The sequence below is a fragment of the Balearica regulorum genome, chromosome 2, assembly GCF_011004875.1.
Source record: "Balearica regulorum gibbericeps isolate bBalReg1 chromosome 2, bBalReg1.pri, whole genome shotgun sequence".
Classification (NCBI taxonomy): domain Eukaryota; kingdom Metazoa; phylum Chordata; class Aves; order Gruiformes; family Gruidae; genus Balearica; species Balearica regulorum.
In genome coordinates this window covers 8,169,288-8,190,040 of record NC_046185.1, presented here as the reverse complement: position 1 = coordinate 8,190,040, position 20,753 = coordinate 8,169,288, and the positions used below count along the sequence as shown (strand labels likewise).

Below are 20,753 nucleotides of genomic sequence, written 5' to 3'. Positions count from 1 at the left end.
TCAAAAAACCAATAATGTTTGTTTTATATTGACAAATAGATACATTTTTGGCAGGTAAAGATAGTAATTACAAATTGTCCATGAACAAAATAACCCTATCTCAAAAGTCTGACTATAAAGTCAAAATTCCCAGAATATTAAAATGTTAAGATACCGTAATTGTCACCAAACAGGAAGATGTGTCAGTTTTAAAACTGTTGCCTTAAGTTCTATGTATTTCTAAATGACTTACCAATAAGCATGATTTATGTTTTCTTACCTTGAAAGAGACATGTTGTTCCATATGACGTAGGAGCTGCGGTTTTTGGGCAGCTGTATAGTCACACACCGTACATTTAAACTGCTTTCCTGAAATGGGAATAGAAAATGGGAAAACTATTTTCTATTTAAGTTCAGAAAACTACTGATTATATTTCCTCATAAAATGATGTCCAAAATGCTAAGAATGAACAATGAACAATACTAGAAGTCTGGCACTTGGTCTGCAAAATTTTGGTTAAATAGAGCGAAGAGCAGAGTAAGGAAGAAAAAAGGCTCAAGTGTCATCTTTAAATTATAAGCATTAAATAGTCTAGATGCTCCTGGGATAGTCACTTGGGAAAGAAGAGAAAGAATCATTATAGTGTAGCCTAAATGGAAGAAGGAAATCAATTATTTACAACTGCAGGCACAGCTATTTTTCTATTTGTAAAGATGTTTGGTCATGTTCACATGTGTTTTTACCTACTTCTGTCCCAAGCACCAAATTGTTATGATTCAAATACATTTAAATTTTCTTGGTTTTTCCACTGTAAGTTTTCTTGATGTATGTGTTGGGTTTGCATGGCAAGGTTTTGGTAGCGGGGGGGGCTACAGGGGTGGCTTCTGTGAGAAGTTGCTAGAAGCTTCCCCTGTGTCTGACAGAGCCAACGCCAGCCGGCTCCAAGACGGACCCGCCGCTGGCCAAGGCCAAGCCAATCAGCGCCTCTGTGATAACATATTTAAGAAACAGAAAAACAGTTAGAGAGCGCTTTTGCAGCCAGAGAGAGGAGGGAGAAGATGTGAGAACATCTGCAGACACCAAGGTCAGTGCAGAAGGAGGGGCAGGAGGTGCTCCAGGCGCCGGAGCAGAGATCCCCCTGCAGCCCGTGGTGAAGGCCATGGTGAAGCAGGCTGTCCCCCTGCAGCCCATGGAGGAAGGATGAGGGGGTGTAGAGATTCCACCTGCAGCCCATGGAGGACCCCACGCCAGAACAGGTGGAGGCACCTGAAGGAGGCTGTGGCCCGTGGGAAGCCCACGCTGGAGCAAGCTCCTGGCTGGACCTGTGGACCCGTGGAGAGAGGAGCCCACGCCAGAGCAGGTTTGCTGACAGGACTTGTGACCCCGTGGGGGACCCATGCTGGAGCAGTTTGCTCCTGAAGGACTGCACCCCATGGGAGAGACCCATGCTGGAGCAGTTTGTGAAGGACTGTAGCCCGTGGGAGACACTCACATTGGAGAAGTTCGTGAAGGACTGTCTCCCATGAGAGGGACTCCATGTTGGAGCAGGGGAACGATGAGAGGAGTCCTCCCCCTGAGGATGAAGAAGCGGCAGAAACAACGTGTGATGAACTGTCCACAACTCCCATTCCCCGTCCCCCTGTGCTGCTGAGGGGGGCGGAGGTTGAAGCCGGGAGTGAAGTTGAGCCCGGGAAGATGGGAGGGGTGGGGGGAAGGTGTTTTAAGATTTGATTTTATTTCTCATTCCTCTACTCTGTTTTGCTTAGTAATAAATAAGATGAATTCTCTCTCTAAGTTTGGTCTGTTTTGCTCGTGACGATAACTAGTGAGTGATCTCTCCCTGTCCTTATCTCGACCCATAAGTGTTTTTTTTTCATTGTACATTTTCTCCCCTGTCTAATGAAAGAGGGGAGTGATAGAGCGGCTCTGGTGGGCACCTGGCCCCCAGCCAGGGTCAACCCACCACAATGTATTTCTGGTAGGGTATGACATGTTCTATTATTTTTACCACAAGATTTGGTTATGTGTTTAGCACTACTCTTCCAATAATAATTCAAACTATCATAAAAGGGTTTTCTACGTTGGCTTTACCCCGGATACAGGGAGAAATAAAATATGCTATAGATGAAAATAAGATTACAATGGCAAACAATACAGAGATTTTATGTTTCAACCTTTCACTTCTGCTTATACAATTTTAAAACATGGGCACAAGTTGCTCTATGAACATCAGACTGAACGATGCCTGTTTGTCTTGTTCATCATGACATTTTGTCCTTTCTCATCTAAATCTCTGCAGTAACCCTAAGTATCACGTACAGTCAGTCACACAAGGCAAGAGAAAGCACGTATTGGGACTAGTTCACACTTTATATGTGGTGACTTACATGATAGCGATTGCAAATGCTAGGGATAATGGGTAGGTTCTATGACCCGCTCTTGGAGAGGGCTGATTCATATTTCTTTATTGTATCTGGGCACAAATATTCTAAAAATGTATGGAGTTAAAGTAACTATTTGACTTCTATTCTTCTGCATCAAGTGTTTTAAAAATTATAGAGTGGACCACAAGAGCGCTAATGACAATGGGTACATATTTGCATAAACATTGCTCCTTAAGATACCAACCTAAGAAGGCACTGAAAGATTGGAGACAGTCTCTGTCCCCTGAGTACTTGGCAGACTGAAAGTCTGTGTTGTAAGCAGGTCTTCTACACAACGTAACATAATTAGTCAATGAAATTTATATTTATTTGTAAAAAAAACATTACTTGAGTTCAGAAGTGTCATCCAAAGAAAGGTGTTACTTTCAGTTCTACAGATAAGACATTATACTTGCAATTTCTTTACATGCCTGGGAGCTTTCTAGTCAGGCATCAATACTGATAGCACTAACCCTCCAACCTGAAATAGCAACAGTAAAATCAAAGAACAAGAACTGGAGTTTCAACTAATGAAAGCTGACGCTCAGAATGTTCAGTCTAAAATAAAGTCAATATTTTTAACAGAGGACATGATTAATGACTATGACAATTTACTTAGAAATCAGATGGATGCCCTGTCATATGAAGTCTTTAAATCAAGTCTGCTTAGCCTTTCTAAAAAGACATACTACAATCCAATGGAAATATTATGCAAAATTATTAGACTATGTTATGGCCTGTACTCGGCAAGAGATCAGACTTCGTGATCCTAACAGTCTGCTTTTGGCCCAGAAATGATTAGTCTGAGTCCTTCTTAAGGCAAGGTGGTCAGATTTTGTCATGACTGAAAGCTGAGAGGGACTTTTTACAAAGGCATGGCATGACAGGACAAGGGGGAATGGCCTTATGCTGAAGGAACATAGATTTAGCTTAGATATTAGAAAGAAATTCTTTACTGTGATGGTGGTGAGGCACTGGAACAGGTTGCCCAGAGAAGCTGTGCATTCCCCCTCCTTGGAAGTGTTCAAGGCCAGGTTGGATGGGGCTTTGGGTAACCTGGTCTAGTGGAGGGTGCCCCTGCCCATGGCAGGGGGGTTGGAACTAGATGATCTTTAGGGTCCCTTCCAACCCAAACCAGTCTATGATACTATGATAGATTTTTAGGATTCTCTAACAGGAATGAATTCTCTCTGACATTTTCGAGAAACATCTGTTGCTGTTTGTGGCTTTGCAAAGAGTGAAACTCCCAAACATATTACCATTCTGTATGTTTCTCTTACTTTCCCTTCAAAGCAGTCTCTCTGCAAATCTTTTTTTTTTTCTTATGATTTAAAATAACACAATTTCCTTCCTTTTATTCTCTCGTTTTCATACTCCTTTTCTTCATATTTCGGCTTTAAGATTCTATCAGTCCTGCTACCTCCACCCAAATTACAAGGTATATTAAATACCGAAAGACTGCATTCCTGTATTAAATGCCCATGGCTGGCAAACTGTATTTGAGTGACATGGAATAAATATGTGCTAAAAACTACTCCAAAAGCAAAAGAACCTAAAGGAAGGATGGAGAAGTACAGTACAATGTATTATCCTGCCCATGGCAGGGGGAGTGGAACTAGATGATCTTTAAAGTCCCTTCCAAACCAAACCATTCTACGATCCTGAAGAGATCAGGTATCTTTAGATTCTGGATCTTCCTCAAAAAAGTGACAAGCAATTTATACTGAGTGTGAAAGTTTCCATAAAACACACCTAAGAAAAACCTTAAAATTACTTCTGATATCTAATTAAAATAATGAAAGCCAGGTTCTCTGGTTTATTTCTAATCACAAACAATAATAGGCCTGGACTAGGGAACTGTTTACTATCATGCCACTCTTGAGAAGTCTGTCTTCTGAAGAAGAATAAAGCAGACAGAAAACTACTTTATATTCCACTGGTTAAACTGACCTTGCAGGGCTGATATTTGAACAAAAATTGCCTGGATTCATAAGTCAGGAAGACAAGACTCATAAACAGCGAAGCATCTTTCAAATTCATTTATTTGTGAAATAACTGAAGAACACCAGACGTGCACTACTAAGAACTTCTGAAGTGCTGCCACTATAGGAAGGGACACTGGGTAAAGAGAAACTGTCAGCATTCAAGAGGCTGAAAGTCCCTTGACAAATTATAGACTACACTCTTAGTGACAAATGTTATCTTATTTTTCACAAGTGTCTGAAATGCATGAAGAGTTCACTGGGGTGGACTTAGTGACGAAAATTATGTAAGACTCCACAGGCAGTGAGATTCTGTTCCACTGGAGCCAATGGCAAAACACATTTTCCAAAGGTACGGGTAATCTCCTGGAACACTTTTGGAAGTGCAAAAAGCAAGGCAAAAGAGCATTAAATATTAGATTTATTTATATCAGTCAAAAATGGAGGTGGATCAACAAGGAACATGCAGTTATCTCAGTTATTGCAGAAGATGATGACGGTTCTCATGCCAGATAAAAAAGGCTCCTGGTAATAACACTGTCTCTAGAGTCAAGGCTTCAGCCTGACTTAACAGTAAATGATCAGAGAATACAGTTCCTTGCATGCAATTAAATGTTTAAAACTAACTTCACACCTTTAAAGCAAATCCAGAGAAGGCTAGCTCCTGCACGACTGTAGTCCTATTCTTAGCAGTGCCAAATTTTCAAAGCAGCCTCAGCTGAACTGCAGTAATTACTTACACACACACACACACATATATATATATATTGTTCAAGACATAGAACTAACTCATAGGTAAAAACAAATTCAAGTTCCATTGTTGAATTTCACTATTTGGACATTGCCAGATGGTGAAAACAAAACAGAAAGGTTTTGAAATTAAACTCCATGCAGGGATTTTTTTACAGCACCATAGAAAGAGGCCTTTTGTTCTTTATAGTTTGATCATGCTCCAAATTTCCTTTTAATTCAAATACAATCTGCTTCCTTCTCCCAGGGAGGAATCAGCTGAGGATTGCATTTAATAAATAAAATCACTGATTCTTGCATATGAAGTTTAGACGTATGTGCAACATCTGCTTGTTATTGACCAAGTTACTTCAAAATATTGGAAAGTATTTTTTGAATATCAGTGTAAAAGGGATCATCTCTTTCACTAATATTATACATACAGATATAAGCATACATAAAAATAAATATGTCTGACACAAAGACTTCACATATATTCTAAAGCTGTGACAGAGCATGTGCGCTGCTCTGAAAGGACAATGCTAATGAACATGCAAAATTTTTTAAAAATAATTTAAATGAAATGGTCAATAAAGAGTGGAATGAGGTTTCACAAGGTGGCATGAGTAACAAAGATCAAGCTACTAAGTCATAATGAAGGTCTGTACAACTTATCTTGCTAAATCATTTATTATCTTTGATAATCACAGAGGAATAATGTATTGGTGTGTCCCAAATTTTGAAATAAAACATGGTATTCTTTTGTATTTGCATCTCACTTTTTTCTGTTATGATCACAGAAATATTAAAATCACAGAGCAAAGGATGTGTGGCATGCATGTGTGCCTATATGGAATACGTGCTTGGGCTTGCCACTGACTAGACCTGGGGACACAGAGATGCAGCAGCCTTGCCTCTATTGGGCTACTGGATTTGGCAACTCCTAACAATATTCTCACAGAAGTAAGCGGTAAGAGATTTAAACATGGAACTATTTGTATTTTCAAATTTCTATTGAGATCAACAGTTCTCTGTAAGGTCAACCCAAAATTTCAGAAAAATAAAGTATTCCAGAGACAGCTATCTTAATTTTGCAAATTTTTGAATTATTTTACAATCAGTGTCTTCTAGGAATAAAAAAAAAAAAAAAATAAATGTAAGTAGCATTTAGTTTTCAACCTAAAAATGCTTATTAATAAGGTCCTATAGTGCAGCCAGTATTTATTGCCCTAAAATGAACTTCAGTTGAATAAACATGCACTTACCATCAGCAGTATGAAGGAGTTTATGGCTCTTCAAAGTGCCTTTTGATTTGAATTTTTTCCCACACATATCACAAAGGTGTGTTTTCTCAGTGCTATGACGATTCATATGGGCTTTCAAGTTACTCTTGCTGCGAGTGGCATACTCACAGAGAGAACATTTGAAGGGTTTGACACCTAAAAATAAAAAAATATACTATGAAACAAACAAGCTGTTCCTTTTGATGACAGGGTGGATATTTGCTTGAAAGAAATTTCAGATCATGTGAGCAGCATAGATAAAAAGATAAAAATTTTAAAATTTGGATATCTACAGTTAAGAAATTTCATCCGTAGCTTCTGTGTAAATCACACCAAGCTCTTGACAGCATCATTTAATTTACTAAGAGAAAGGAGGGGTTCTTTTAGAATGAAATACTTCCCTACTTAAGCCAGGTACTGACTTTAAACAAGCAAGTACAAATGTTTTGGTCTTGGTATGTCTGTCCTTCATTTGAAAGTAGAATCCAGACTGCCTAAGTTGATGCCTAGCTGGTGTACATACCAAATCTCCTTCTAAAAGTCTTCAGATTAACTGTCATTGTCTATTTACTACAATAAATAATGAAGAAACCTGTTTTAGGAGGACTGGTTCATTAGGTACTTAATATGTAAGCACAACTTAAATGTGTGTTTTATTGTTAATTAGTATCAGATTTGCTAATGACTCACGTAGTAGTACTTTTTTGTTCCCCCCCTCAGTAAGATGCAAGGACTTACAATTTCACTTCTCTCAAACCGTCCAAAGCGTGTAATAGAGAGATGCACAGTATATCATCTAGCAGAAGGTCTACAAGAACAAAGTAAATCCTTCAAAGAAAAGTTGAATAAATCTGAACTGGCAGAGTAGTTCAACAGTTTCATGACGCTCTGGCAGTTTTAGATTGATATTCATGACCTTAAAACTAGATTTACAAGTATGAGGAATTATAGCCTACTTTAAGCAGACTTGATTGCACACTTTGATTTTGGAATAAATTTCCATTCACCTCTTTCTCCTGCTAGTTAGATGAGAGGGGTTCCAAGCTTTCTTGGCAGAATGAAAAAACCTGTATCTATGGAATACACAAGTAATTGCTCTAAGCCTACAATTTTGCATTACCTAAACTCCTTAATGGAGTAAAGGCTACTGGAGAGGACCACTACAGTACATAGGCAGGTAAGCTCATAGTTAAAGCATTCAAACAAATAGGCAGTACTACTATAAATGCCTGAGCTATCTGCAAGGGCACAAACGCTTTGGAGCCAAAATATCAAATTGAAAGTACCAAATCCCGTTATTCCCTTTATGCTGAGGGCTAAAGAAACCAAAATAATGCTCAAATGCCATAGGCAATCTGTTCCATAAATTATTAACTGACGAAAGAGCATATGAGTTGTCTTCCACCTGTTATAAAAATAGACAGAATGAGCAGACACAAGATTTTACTGGGCATAGATTTTAACTCCAAAGGATTTTTAACCTGTGTGTTTCCGTATTACTGGAATTTCTCCCTAAAAAGTGATAGATATGATCAGAATTATCTTAGAGGTTTTTCACCACTGTTTATGTCCACGTCAGCTAGCTGCCACGCTCAGCATGATTTAATTAAAACACAAACCGAAGATACATACATAGATCAAAACAACTGAATTTCAATTTTTTTACTAATAGATTTCCAGACCAAGTATTTTTGGACAAATGTGAAAGGAGCAGCAGTTATAGAAGCATGAGAAGTTATAGAAAATTACTTGTTTTAAGAGACTGAGCATGTATTTAATTCACTCCTCCTCACTCGCATTTATTATAGAATACTTTATGGAGTATGGAGGTTTATGAAACTTTGGAAAAAAAAGGAATCATCAGCTGATTACTATTATTTAACATTTAAGCTGTCTCTTCATGTTATGAGTGTGTGGTTCCGTATGTGATCCAGAATCTATTAAACTAATTATTTAACCTCTACGTAGCCTGGAGTTTTTGATTCAGGTATAGTGGTAACTTTGAATTCCTTTTTATATTAGCAAAGCTTGTGGGGAATATGAGACTGATTATATGCCCAAAAGCTTAAAACCAGAGTTTTACCTTCATGAGCCCAAATATGACGCTGAAGGTCTGATCCATTCTTCATAAAATAAAAATCACAGTAGGGACATTTCACAGCTCGTTTTCCAATAAGTCCTTTCAGCTGAACTCTTCTGCCAAGAATCTCAGAAATAGTAGTCATTGAAACCTCTGAGAGAAAAGTTAAAGGTAATAAAAACCAGAAGGACATGAGGGAATTTGTTCAATGTTATATAAGTAATATTGAAGACCTAGATTCAGATATATTCCAACTTTTTAAAAGCTCTACTTCCCCTACTGCCACTTAGATGAGACCTGAGCAAAGAATGTAAGGACCAGTTTTCCTTTAGAGCTCCTACAATGTTTTGTCTTTCCTCTCCTGATCTATGTGCTCAATGTCCCCACTGCCTGGTTAAAAAAAATAATAAATTGAAATAAAAAAACCTGGGTGTGCCACTGTCTTAGAAATAATTTTCCAACTATGAAGTTTCCCAGTAAGCTAATTTGGTACTTTTTTCTTCAATATTTTCAAAAGACTTCATTCAAGATTTCACTCCAGATTTCCAGATGTGAAGGATCTCAATGTAATTCACTACATCCTCAGCTATAATGATCAAAATGCCTGATAATCAGAAACTTTAAAGTTAACAACAGACTCACAGAATAATGCGATTGGAAGGGACCTGCTCCAAGCAGGGACAACTTTTGAGTTCCAACTTCAAAGTTACATCAAGTTGCTCAGGGTCATATCCAGTCCTGTTCTGAACATATCCAAGGATGGAGATTCTACAACCTCTCTTGGCCCATTCCAGTGTTTGACCACCTTTAGAGTCAAAATTATTTTCCTAATTTCTAACCAGATTTTCCTTGCTTCAACTCAGGTCCCTTCAATCCAAGAAGATTCTGGCTCTGTCTTCTTTCTAATCTCCTATTAGATAGCTGAAGACAGCAATTAAGATTCCTCTCCTACCCTTCGCTTATTCAATGCACTCAACTCTCTAAGTTTTTTCTTCATATGATGTAATGTTTTCCTTGTCACCGTGAAAACGCTTAAAATAATGAAGTTTAAATTAAAATGTCGCAAACACAGATAATTTAAACATTGCCAAATGCTTTTAAAAAAATAAATCAAATTACTCAATGCATTTCAGGTGAATAAAATGCTATCGCTTGAATCAATGAAAGTATAGCAATCGTGCAATCTAAACATTAAAACACAAAAGCTGATTTCTTATGCCCAAAATCTCATAAAATTTGAAAGTTACAGTCTAAACTTAGATTTTTACCAAATATGAACTGCCATACCTAGTCTCCTGATGATTGGTCCCAGAGTGGAATTAAAAATCCTGCCTGAACTCATATGCACAAGGAAAACAACCTCAAAAGGGAAATATAAAAACCCATGAACTGAGCAGAAATATGTTCTAAAGTACCCAAACAAGAAAAATACAAACACAAGTCTGAACCCTTATCTGCCTTCTATGGCTTAAATCCTTCATTCATCACTGCAGGCTGGTTATATCTGCTCAGCAGAGATCTATGAAAGCTGATGCCTCTCATGTCTGAGGACTATTAAAAATTTTCATATTAAATCAGACAGTGGATGGAAAGGTAGATAATTCTGAGAGCTGTGACCAGAATCCAAGACAACTCCTTCATTGCCAAGTACCCAAATCATTTGGCAATAAAGCCAAGCTCTTTTATCTCTTTGTTATGAAATATTGTTCTACCAAAGTCTACAGAGATTTTTATCCCACTGCCTTTCTGGGACTAGAATTTAACTCCTATTCTCTGGAAACCCTGAAGAGGAAGACTACTGTTTTATTTCATATTTTCTACTTGATGAAATAGAAGAGACAAGAGAGGGGTCACGCTCAATGATATTAAGAAAGGAAGGAGAGGGGAGCTCCCGAAATAGCATTTTAATGATAAATATGAAAGAATTTGTTTAAATTAATTTTTGATATGTCATTTTAGAATTCAATTCCTTAAAACAGTATCCATTTTTCCTTTCATCTTTATTCTTTTCAATTTACATTTTTAAAAACAATTGCATTCATTCCACCGCAGTACTTGATAGTTTATACCATCAGATCCCTTACATTTATTTGGCTTGCAATTAAGTATGTTGTACGAATAAAAGATTTCCTCCTGATTACAAGGACAGCATGCACAGGAAAAAAAATTGTGCATTAATTCTCCTCCATATATTAAAATGGTGTTGTTGCATAACTACTACATAAGCATATCTTAGATGTAGTATTTCTTTAGTACCATGGAGATATATCTAATAAGTCTCGTATTTTGCTTCTATTTGCCTACAATATATGAATTAAAAACACAGGACACAAAATAATAGGCTGTGCAAATTTTCTTTTTTAATTTTACTTCTATTACAACTCAGAGTTTAAAAGAACCCACTTTCCTGAGTCAAAAAAATTATGCTATACTTTTAAAGGGATTCAGATACCAAATGAATTGTTCAAAAGTATGTAAATGCATGAGTTTAGCACATCAGGGCTCCAGAGTAACTGGTATTTCTGGACCCCAGAGACAGCATACACTAATAATTCAGCAGCCAACGGAGCAGTGCAGACCAATGCCAACCTGTAAGGGCACAGTACATAATGTACTGCTAGTTCACAGATCATATGATTTAGGGAGGCCTCATATACTCCCTGGCTGAGACAGCATAAAGGCTTTATAGGCAAAGCTCTTGAGACTCAATTTCTATTCTTACTGGGTGACATACCTCCTGACTATAGTATAGCACAGAAGCCTTTCCTCATTTCAATTTGTTGCATCAGACATGTCCCTTGATGACAAGCCCTCCACCAACCACACTGTTGTAGAGTGGTCTGCAAATAAAAAGGTTTGGTAACTAAAGAGCTAAAGTGGGAATTAGTCTGAAATTAAAGTGAAGGAAATTGTTTAAAACACGGGTCTAGCACTATCTAGTGGCAGTAGAGAGATAAGAAATTACTGCTTTACCTATTACATTGTATTTTAGACAAAGACAATAGAGTTAAATAATTTTAATTGGATTTTTCCTTCCCCAAACTCAGTTTGAGGGTGGCTGGTATTTTCTTTCTTAATATCAAATTATGTCAGAATATATATATATATATATATATATAAAAACTGTAGAATGAGTTAAAGTACATTGACTACCGCAGTCAGCTCTCCTTCACCCACAGTAACAGTGGGCCTTTCTATCCAACATAATACAGATACTGAGGAGGAAAGTATGGACATGCCAATGCGGCCCTGCCAAGTTCACATCAGTCAGATTTAAATCAGTCCCTGCATCACTCGGGTACTTTGGCATTGAGTTCCCAAGACCTGAGAAAGGCTTATTTACTCAGGCACAGCTTACCACGTTGATTTTATGTTGTGCTTGCGCAGATAAATCAGGGCACTAGAATGCAAGGTATTAACAGAATTTGAATGGGCTACAGTGGTTAGCTTGGATCCAGCCAAGCTTGTCAGCTCCAGCTTAATACTGGTCATACTATATCACAGCTGGTTCGAGTAAGAGCCCTGCTGGAGACTTCAGCTGGCCCTGGAGGTAACACCCAGCCACACATTAACTGAGCACACGCAGACTCAGCCTGGGGACCTGTGCATTCACGTGAATTACCTACAGACAAAATAATGGGCAATAAACGCATTTCTGTCAGCTTATGTACGGCCAATGGGAATTTTTGTCTCATGGGTTGTTACAGGATGTCTATATGCCTAATTCCAAACTTCCCAGTACTTAATTTGAATTCACCTAGGTCCTCTTTTGGAAATGAGTTCTTTGCCAGATGGGAGACAGGTTTCTTACCACAATCATCTGATACAATCCACAATATACAAGCTGGAACAATAACTTTTTTCACTCTAAATTCTAACATCTGCAAACCCAATACCATTATTGCTCTAAACTAGTTAAATTACACATAGATTCTTCTCTTTCTTTGGAATGTAATGACATTACACTGCTCATTCTAAACCTTTATCCATTTATTGCAACAGACTGAAAAATTTTCCTTGATTTTTTCTTACCAGGGTGATTTGTCTTGATGTGTGATTTTATAAGTCGATCTTCAGAAAATGACTTCTCACACACAGGACACGAATAACTCTTTTTATCCTTAAGAAAGAAAGCAAGCAGGCAAGAAAGAGATTACTTTATCAGTCCACCGGTGTAATCACTATAGTCATCATTCAGTAATACATGGTTCTCCACAAAGTTATAATTGAAGATTCAGTTTTTATGGAGAAAATGAAGATATTTATAGTGAAGTAAGTGAAGGAGAAATATTGAAGTATTCTAAGCACATCATTAATCCACATGAATGAAGGGCTCCAAGTTACAGCACATGAGAATATGCACAATAAATGTAAGCGCTATCTTCTGACTGACTCCTTAGAGAATCAAGAGTTGAAAGATCAAGTCACAGAACAGAAGAAAATGTATTTGATATAAGCAGTAATATTCAGGGCTTTTTCAGTTTTTCCACCAGTCCACTTCTCTGAAACCTAAGGATCAGATCTCGTTATTCTGAAGACATCCACCAGTATGTGTACTAATACTACTACTTAATGGCCTGGAACTGAGCATAAGAGTTAACGATGACAGATGCCATTGCTTATACAGTGCCTACATTTCTAACTACTTTAAAAATGGAAAAACGTGGGCCCTCTCTGGAAGGAAATAGGAGACTTGGTTACCCAGGATATGGAGAAGGTTGAAGTATTCAATGAATTTTTTGCCTCAGTCTTCACCAGCAAGTGTTTTGAGCCCTGAGAATCCCAAGTGAAGAAGGAACAGCAGAGAATACTAGCTAGTTTTTATAAGAAGAGATTCAAGGAGCCTACAAAGCTGTCATTGTCAAGAAAGAGCTGCTAATTTGCAGAATTGCGATCTCTCAGATGATATAACCTATTATCCCAAAACCTGCTACTTGTGATTTTGGACTTCTACGTGACATGTTACACAAGTGAAAATTCATACGTTAATTCTAATAAAACTCTATAGAAACATTTGCACCTTTTCAAAGACTGGATTGCGCACGATCACTTTCATAATATGGCATGTATAAGAAAAACATAAGGACAGTATCATTTAGGGGCTGTTGAGGGGCCAGCTGAAATTCGCTGACAGATCTCAGGCGGTTCCTCAAACTTGCTATATAACTGGTTTCAAAATATATACAAATTTAAAAAAAAAATTAAAAATCAGTATATATTTAATGTACAGTTGGGTTTTGCTGGTCTTTAATATTCATTCATTGTATTACATATTTCTCAGTGTTCCCAGCACAGCAGGACAAATATACCTTGCTCTTCCATAAAGTTAAATAAGAAAAAAAATCCACTCCACACACACTACTTTAAGTATCTGTGATAACTTTACATTCTAGCTATTACTCTTCTGGAAGGCAAGGCTATAAGATTATGACTGAGAGAAAAAAATCAAGATTGTCAGTAATGCATCAAGAGCTATAGAGTATCGTGAAAGTATGGGCATCTTTCCCCATGATGATGTGTATTGGGTTTGCGTGGCAAGGTTTTGGTAGCGGGGGGGGGCTACAGGGGTGGCTTCTGTGAGAAGCTGCTAGAAGCTTCCCCTGTGTCTGACAGAGCCAATGCCAGCCGGCTCCAAGACGGACCCGCCGCTGGCCAAGGCCAAGCCAATCAGCGCCTCTGTGATAACATATTTAAGAAGGAAAAAAACAGTTAGAGAGAGCTTTTGCAGCCGGAGAGAGGAGTGGGAAGATGTAAGAAACTCTGCAGACACCAAGGTCAGTGCAGAAGGAGGGGGAGGAGGTGCTCCAGGCGCCGGAGCAGAGATCCCCCTGCAGCTCGTGGTGAAGACCATGGTGAGGCAGGCTGTCCCCCTGCAGCCCATGGAGGAAGGATGAGGGGGTGTAGAGATTCCACCTGCAGCCCATGGAGGACCCCACGCTGGAGCAGGTGGAGGCACCTGAAGGAGGCCGTGGCCCGTGGGAAGCCCATGCTGGAGCAGGCTCCTGGCTGGACCTGTGGATCCGTGGAGAGAGGAGCCCACGCCAGAGCAGGTTTGCTGACAGGACTTGTGACCCCGTGGGGGACCCACGCTGGAGCAGTCTGGTCCTGAAGGTCTGCACCCCATGGAAGGGACCCACGCTGGAGCAGTTCATGAAGAACTGCAGCCTGTGGGAAGGACTCAAGTTGGAGAAGTTCATGGAGGACTGTCTGCCATGAGAGGGACTCCATGCTGGAGCAGGGGCAGAGTGTGAGGAGTCCGCCCTCTGAGGAGGAAGGAGCAGCAGAGACACCGTGTGATGAACTGACCGTAACCCCCATTCCCCGTCCCCCTGTGCCGCTGAGGGGGAGAAGGTAGTAACTGGGAGTGAAGTTGAGCCTGGGAAGATGGGAGGGGTGGGGGGAAGGTGTTTTAAGATTTGATTTGATTTCTCATTGCTCTACTTTGTTTTGCTTGGTAATAAATTAGATGAATTTTTCTCTAAGTTCAGTCTGTTTTGCCCGTGACAATAATTGACGAGTGATCTCTCCCTGTCCTTATCTCGACCCATAAGCGTTTCGTTATACTTTCTCTCCCCTGTCTTGTTAAGGAGGGGCAGTGATAGAGTGGATCTGGTGGGCACCTGGCCTCCAGCCTGGGTCAGTCCACCACATGATGGCAACAAAATTTTTCAATAACAAAATAATCCAAACAGCTTTCTTCAAGCAGTTAGAAAATTGTCTATACCAAGTTCTGAAGTAAATGATCTTCAAAAGGGGTATCCTTTGTGGTGTAACAAACAGATTGCACTTCTGAGCACAGAGTCCCTTCAAAGTGTATCTGTCAAGCTCCAGTCTCTCACAGAAAGCATCCAGCTGAAACCTTTCATGGTTGTTTGTCCAGGTCAGCGCCACAGACTTTTGGAGCTTACATTACTAGTTTTGAATGTTTAAGTGTATTTCTGTTGCTGCCCTGAGAGCTTGTGACAGTGCTGGTCCTTCAGTGTAATCGCATCACTCTTAAAACTAGCCTGTAAGAAATCCTCTGTTGCAAACGATGCATTTCAGAGCACCCAAGTCACAACACAGAGCTCCAAAGAAGTTCTCCCCCACCACAGCTCTGCTTCTTCAGAGTGTCCTTGTCATAGGCGATGACAGAAGCACTTTGAAGGACTCAGACTGAGGTTGTAGTACTACCTTCATAACATTCTCAGCATGCAAGTTTTCCTCTGGTAAGAATAAAAGTTATTTATCCTATGCCTATCAGAGGGCCCGCCTTTTAAATGCCTTTGAGGTTTTTTTTGAAAGACACAAACGGAAGCAAAGTATCAAGAGAGCTGGATCTACCTTTGTTAGAGACCAGCTGCATAGTCCAATCAGCTACTCAGATTTCAAAGTCACTTCCACACTTCCTGAGATTTGCTTAATCCCCGTATTAGCCAACTTGAGAAAATATAAGAAACTTAAAATAATTCCAAGATAAAGATAGCTTTCTGAGTGAAAGTACTATTCACATTCCACAAATCAGGAATGAATTTGGTCCATATATATTCTTAAATCCAGTGAAAAAATTAGTCTAATACTATCACAGAATTTTCTTGTTTATGCTATGTTTCACTATAAAATAATGCCACTTACATAGGAATCACAATGCCTTTCTCTTTACATAAATGAATTAAAATTATGCTAAGAAAGCATCAGCTATATCACATTACCAATTTATAGCTCTCTGAATTCTGTTTCTCTAAGGAAGGCATGTGTTTCACATAATAATTCAAGGGGTAGGTGTACTAGTATAAAGTCACAAAAAGAAAAATGAAAAGCCTCTGCAGATGTAGCATTTAAACCAACAACCACTATGAAATTTATTTAATGAATAGAATAGAACTAAATATGACCTACACTGCAAAATATCAGAAACATTAGCAGCTATCCTATTGCACTCATCAGTAAAGAGACATTCTGATGACACAAATATCTTCTCTTATGAACATACACAGAATATATGTGATCATATATGATCTATATGGCAATTCTGCCACTAATTTCAAGAGATTGTGTGAATTCTGGACTGCTTTGTTATTAATTTGATTAATAGTGTAAAATTATGACCACGACCCTAATAGAAAGTGTTGAGGCCCAAATTAGACAAATATGTTATATAAATCAACAATCCATTCTCCTTCTTTTAGCAGTAGTGACATAATTTTATGAACAGGAAATAAAACAAAGCTCTACTAAATATTGATACTTTGAGAGCATTTCCATCAAAAGTTCCCACAACTCAACTAACACATTTAATTGTATAATTTCATAGAGGAATAGAGAGTCAAAGCCTGCTCCTGCACCTACTCAGATCAAGAGAAATTTAATTTCTAACGCCTGTGGGAACAGAATTAGGTCCCTGAGTTACACTTCTGAGGAGTGAAGACGTCCAGAAATCTTCACCACAGTTGTCATGATGTTCAAATCAAAATTTTCACCAAAGATTCCTGAATGAAGCTGATGTCCTATTAAAATGCAACTTAGCTGAACGGATGTACCCAGGAGGTGGATACACACACGTGTGGAGGAGGCTACAGAAAAATTTGCAAATGGTTAGAGAGACTTTTTTGAAGTCTGGCAAGCAGCAGAAATCACGGCTCACAAAATGACAAGCACCTGCATACAGTACTGCTTAAAGCATTTTTTCCTGAAATATCCACTAGTAAAAATGAATGGCTAACTGACATTCATTATGGAAGCAAGGACCAAGAACAAAAGCCATTTTCTAACTGAATGACCGATCACTGCACCATAGATTTTTTGGTTAATTCCTTCCCTCTCCAGTACCCCGCATTCTTGACTACACAGTGGCACTGCTTCAGAGGTAAAGGCATCGCAGCCAGACCAGTGACAGTCTGAAAATTAACGCTCCTCAGGAAGGGGAAACAAGCAATCAGAGCTCAAGTATCTCACTTCCTACCAAAAGCTCTGACTACACTATTACATGAAAGGTCAGCAGCATAATGAAATTTCTAAGCACCCTTCCACGGACAAGAATCATTTACATCCAGTAATGTATGTGAATTCAGACACAGGCAGCTAAGAGCAAGTGGCGGTTCTGTGTCTGAACTCCAGTTTTACAGAGGTGCTTATCTTAGAGTATCAATTATGTATATAGATTTAAAATATTTTCAGCCACAAACCTCTCCGTGATGTTTATTTGCTGAGCATACTGAGTATTGTAAAACCCACTGGAGGCTGTAAATAAACTCTGGTACCTACATCAGCGTTGTTTAGTTCCACAACTGGTCCCTAACGTTACCACTAGCTCATTCATAACTATAAATTATTCTTAAGTGATTAAAAACTGCCCACCCCTTTCCTAGATACTATGACACTGAAGTGATTCATACGTGTCATGGTTTGAACTTCTAGAGAGCTCCATAAATGCCAAGAACTGTCAAAAAACACTACACAGCCAAAAGATGGGTGCTGAAAATCAGAGAATATATGCAAAATTTTGGTTTTAAATCAGGCCGAGCCTCAATTCAAGACTTCAAAAAGTAAAAATCTTCTGTGTAACAACTCTGTGTAGCCAATACTGAGGCAAAAGGCAGCAGAGACACAGTCCCCATCATCATCCTCCAGGGAATAAACGATCCCAAATTCAGTGCAAGCTTTGGATGTTGCACAGAGAATAAGATGGGTGGCTATATATTGGGTGACAGGGATGAACTGTAAGCTGCTTTTTAATAACCATCATTTATCCTGTTCACCAGATAATACAGGGATCCAGTTGAAAAGCAGTCAGCAACAACGTAACGCAAGATATGCATTCATACAAGGAACTGAACTGAGATTTTGATATCTTCTATCTCCAGGGAAGCTTTAATTTTATTACGAATTGATTTTGCAAACTAAAATTAACATTAAAGTAGCTTTCCACATTAAACTGGGCATAGTTTGTTAAAGTACTATATTTTGGAATGAGTGGTCCTGTTCAGTCAGGTATGCATTAAGTAAATACACCAAGCAGTTGGCACAAAGTCCAATATGAGAACTGCCAAGTTTAGTTAGTGAATAAGTTCTAATACATGAATTTTTTCAATCCATTTAAATAGTCAAATATATTTGACAGTAAGCATCAGTAAGCATGCTTCCAAAAGATCTCCCTGTCACACTGTTTTTAATTATGAAATGCATTTTCTCGGTTCTATTTAGTATCATGAAAATGATCCTCCTGGTGGGAGCTGTTGGACATTCATCACACTTGAAAAACAGGTACTTACGTAAGGATATACGATATCTAATTTTAGGCTCTTTTTTCAGAAGTAGTCTCAGATATCACTTACACAGATTTTTTTTCTATCAGACAGACATCATAAACGTAAAAAATTCAAAAGTAGCCTAAAAGAACATTACGAGAGCTTTCTGCACATGTCATAAAAATTCAGTTTTTGTTTAAACTACTACAGAATCAGGGGACAAAATCGGGAAAAGATGTTCCCTTTTGTGTCACCTGTTTTGTTTTGTTTTTTAAAGCTGTTCTGCAGTTACAAAAGACTAGTACTTAACAAGAGGAGGAGGTGAAGCGGTGTGTTATGTTACAAACACTTTAAGGTAACTTCAACTGTTGGAAATATCAGCCAAGAGCCCACCTGCTGACTGTGAAAGTCAACATGAAACCACTAGGCACAGTATGTTAACAACTTTTTTAAATAGCTATGCAGAAATTATCCACATCTGGGGAAAAAAATAACATAAATCTTTAATTCAAGCATCACATTTCACTAGTAAAATGAAGTGTAACAACAATATTTATCAGAGGCCTGAGTTGTGATTTTGCTTTCTTATGTGATTAGGGAGAATGTGTCATATGTGGTGCATTCTATCAAGGGTGCGTAACTTCAGTGCCTCTATGCAAATGACCATAGCATGGGGAACAAACAAGAGGTGTTAGAGATGTGCACACACCTGCAGGGCTATGATCTTACTGGCATCACGGAGACATGGTGGGACGGCTCCTATGACTGGAGTGTTGGAATGGAAGGACACAGGCTCTTTAGGAAGGACAGGCAGGGCAGATGAGGAGAGGGTGTCACCCTCTATGTCAATCACCAGCTGGAATGCATGGAGCTCCACCTGGGGATGGAGGAGGATCCAATCAAGAGCTTATGGGTCAGGAATAAAGGGAGGGCAGGGACAGAGGCCACTATAGTGGGGGTCTGCTACAGGCCACTGGACCAGGAAGACCAAGTAGATGAGGCCCTCTAGAGACAGATAGGAGCAGCCTCACATTCACAAGCCCTGGTCCTCATGGGGGACTTCAGTCACCCCAGTATCTGTTGGAGGGACAACTCAGCAGGGCATAAGCAATCCAGGAGGCTCCTGGAAGGTGTCAATAATAACTTCCTTCTCCAAGTAGTAGAGGAGCCAGTGAGGATGGGTGCCATGCTGGACCTTGTTCTCACCAACAAGGAAGGGCTGGTGGGGAATGTGAAGCTGAAGGGCAGCCATGGCTGCAGGGACCATGAAATGGTGGAGTTCAAGACCCTGAGGGCAGCGAGGAGGGCAGACAGCCAGCTCATTACTCTGGACTTCAGGCAAGCAGATTTTGGCCTCTTCAGGGACCTGCTTGATAGAGTACCATGGCATAAAGCCCTGGAAGGAAGAGGAGCCCAAGAAAGCTGACTAGTGTTCAAGGATCACCTCCTCCAAGCACAGGAGCGATGCATCCCAACAAAGACGAAGGCAGGCAAAAACACCAGCAGGCCGGCATAGATGAACAAGGAGCTCCTGGACAAAATCCAAACAAAAAGCAAGGGCACGCAGCCTGGGAGGAATACAGAGAAACTGTCCAAGCAGCCAGGGATCAGGTTAGGAAAGCTAAAGCCCTGACAGAATTAAGTCTGGCCAGGGAGGTCAAGGGCAACAAGAAAAGCTTCTATAGGTACGTCAGCAATAAAAGGAAGATTAGGGAAAACGTGGACCCTCTCTGGAATGAAAAAGGAGGTCTGGGTACCCAGGATATGGAGAAGGCTGAGGTGCTCAACGACTTTTTTCCCCTCAGGCTTCACGGGCAAGTGCTCTAGCCACGCCACCCAAGCCTCAGAAGGCAAAGGCAGAGACTGGGAGAATAAAGAGGCACCCACTGTAGGAGAGGATCAGGTACGAGAGCATCTAAGGAACCTGAAGGGGCACACGTCCATGGGACCTGATGAGATGCATCCACGGGTCCTGAGGGAATTGGCAGATGAAGTTGCTAAGCATCTCTCCATCATATTTGAGAACTTGTGGCAATCCAGTGAAGTTCCC

At 39.5% G+C, this 20,753-nt stretch overlaps 1 protein-coding gene and 1 long non-coding RNA gene across 3 annotated transcripts in view; one reads left to right on the top strand and one right to left on the bottom strand.

Moving 5' to 3' along the window:
• ZFAT (zinc finger and AT-hook domain containing) overlaps positions 1–20,753 on the bottom strand; it is a 107,175-nt gene that overhangs the window by 32,066 nt on the left and 54,356 nt on the right. For both annotated transcript variants that reach the window (XM_075743263.1, XM_075743264.1), the window contains 4 exons: positions 12,510–12,597; positions 8,481–8,630; positions 6,380–6,553; positions 260–348 (listed from right to left, as the gene is read on the bottom strand). In XM_075743263.1, the coding sequence (XP_075599378.1) occupies positions 260–348; positions 6,380–6,553; positions 8,481–8,630; positions 12,510–12,597 (501 nt within the window). The remainder of the gene's footprint in view (positions 1–259; positions 349–6,379; positions 6,554–8,480; positions 8,631–12,509; positions 12,598–20,753) is intronic.
• Positions 1,528–20,753, top strand: part of LOC142600298 (uncharacterized) — a 272,361-nt gene continuing 253,135 nt past the window's right edge. The window contains exons 1-2 of the long non-coding RNA XR_012833692.1: positions 1,528–1,583; positions 14,764–14,881. This is a non-coding gene — a long non-coding RNA (uncharacterized LOC142600298). The remainder of the gene's footprint in view (positions 1,584–14,763; positions 14,882–20,753) is intronic.